Below are 1,235 nucleotides of genomic sequence, written 5' to 3'. Positions count from 1 at the left end.
GAAAAGTTTCTCTGCCAGTTGTAGACACACATTGTGTGCCAATCCGGTTTCTCTAATACCTTCCGCTGATTTACCAGAATACATTTTCATTGCCCATGTGTATCCTTCGCTTGAACATAATTTGAATAACTTGATTCCGTACTTGTGCGCTTTATTTGGAATGTATTGCTTGAAAATGAGTCTTCCACGCCATGGAATTAACGTTTCATCGATAACAATGTCTTCTCCAGGCGTGTAAGCTTCCTGATACTTTCCTACCAATTTGTTAAAAAATGGAAGTATTTTACCAAGCCGATCATCACGGGCAATGGACATATTATCGACAAAATGAAAATTGCACAATAATAGTTCAAATCTGTTTCGTGAGATAATTTGACGCGGTAGCCGGAAATTGTACAATTCGTTTTTGGCCCAATAATTGGCTATTGGGCTCACTTTTACAAGTCCCATCCACAACAATAATCCCAAAAATTGTTTTATTTCTTCAGGATTTGTTGGTTTCCATTTATGCATTCGTGAACCTGGAGTCAGCCTCGATTCATTTAGTTTTTGTTGTGCATATCTATTAGTTTCTAATACCAGCAAGTTTATGATTTCGTCATCGACGAACAACGTAAACACATCATACGGATTTATATCGTCAGGTAATTGCTTATTCAGACCGCCTGTTTCTTGAAAAGAAATTGATTTTTGCCGACCACTAAATTCACTCCATTCACTTTGTTGAACTGGAGCTTCCTCAGTATCATCAACGTTGCTTTCTTCTTCCACGACCAAATCTCGTAACATCTCGTCAATAGTATCTTCATAATATTCATTATCACTAAGATTGCATTTATCCGTATCCGTATCAGAATCTGATGATATGATACGATTTACTTTTCTTCTTTTGGGCAATCTGATCACTTCCTCATCGCTGCTATCCGAATTTGAGCAACTAGCGTGACTAGTCTTCCTTTCACTGCGATATGAATCACTGCACACTGACTTTTTCATCTTTCTCTTCACTATTGAAAAATTATGGGCAGAGATATTAGTTGTACTACTCAGTACACGGCAAAGATTACAACTGCTCGTGCAGAGTAATAACGTGATAAATGAGGATCGTAATAGATATCGGGGTGAGAGTACCGAAAGAAATGTAAACAGACATGCGGTAGCAGAGCACGCATCTTACAGTGGCACGGGTGGCCTGACGGGGATTTTGTTGTAAACACGCGTGGCAGTCAACGTGT

General features: G+C 38.9%; 1 protein-coding gene across 1 annotated transcript; it reads right to left on the bottom strand.

The window, feature by feature from the left end:
- Nucleotides 1-59: 59 nt before the first annotated feature.
- LOC126858660 (piggyBac transposable element-derived protein 4-like) lies at nt 60-996 on the bottom strand (the record flags this gene model as incomplete). The annotated part of the gene is made up of 1 exon (XM_050609137.1): nt 60-996. A coding segment is annotated over exon 1 (937 nt), but the record flags the coding sequence as incomplete, so codon positions are not given.
- Between the last annotated feature and the right edge of the window lie 239 nt (nt 997-1,235).

Source organism: Cataglyphis hispanica, unplaced genomic scaffold, assembly GCF_021464435.1.
Source record: "Cataglyphis hispanica isolate Lineage 1 unplaced genomic scaffold, ULB_Chis1_1.0 scaffold297_size1235, whole genome shotgun sequence".
In the NCBI taxonomy this organism is placed as follows: Eukaryota; Metazoa; Arthropoda; class Insecta; order Hymenoptera; family Formicidae; genus Cataglyphis; species Cataglyphis hispanica.
Note: the sequence above shows the minus strand (reverse complement) of the source record. Positions and strands in the feature narration are given on the sequence as shown.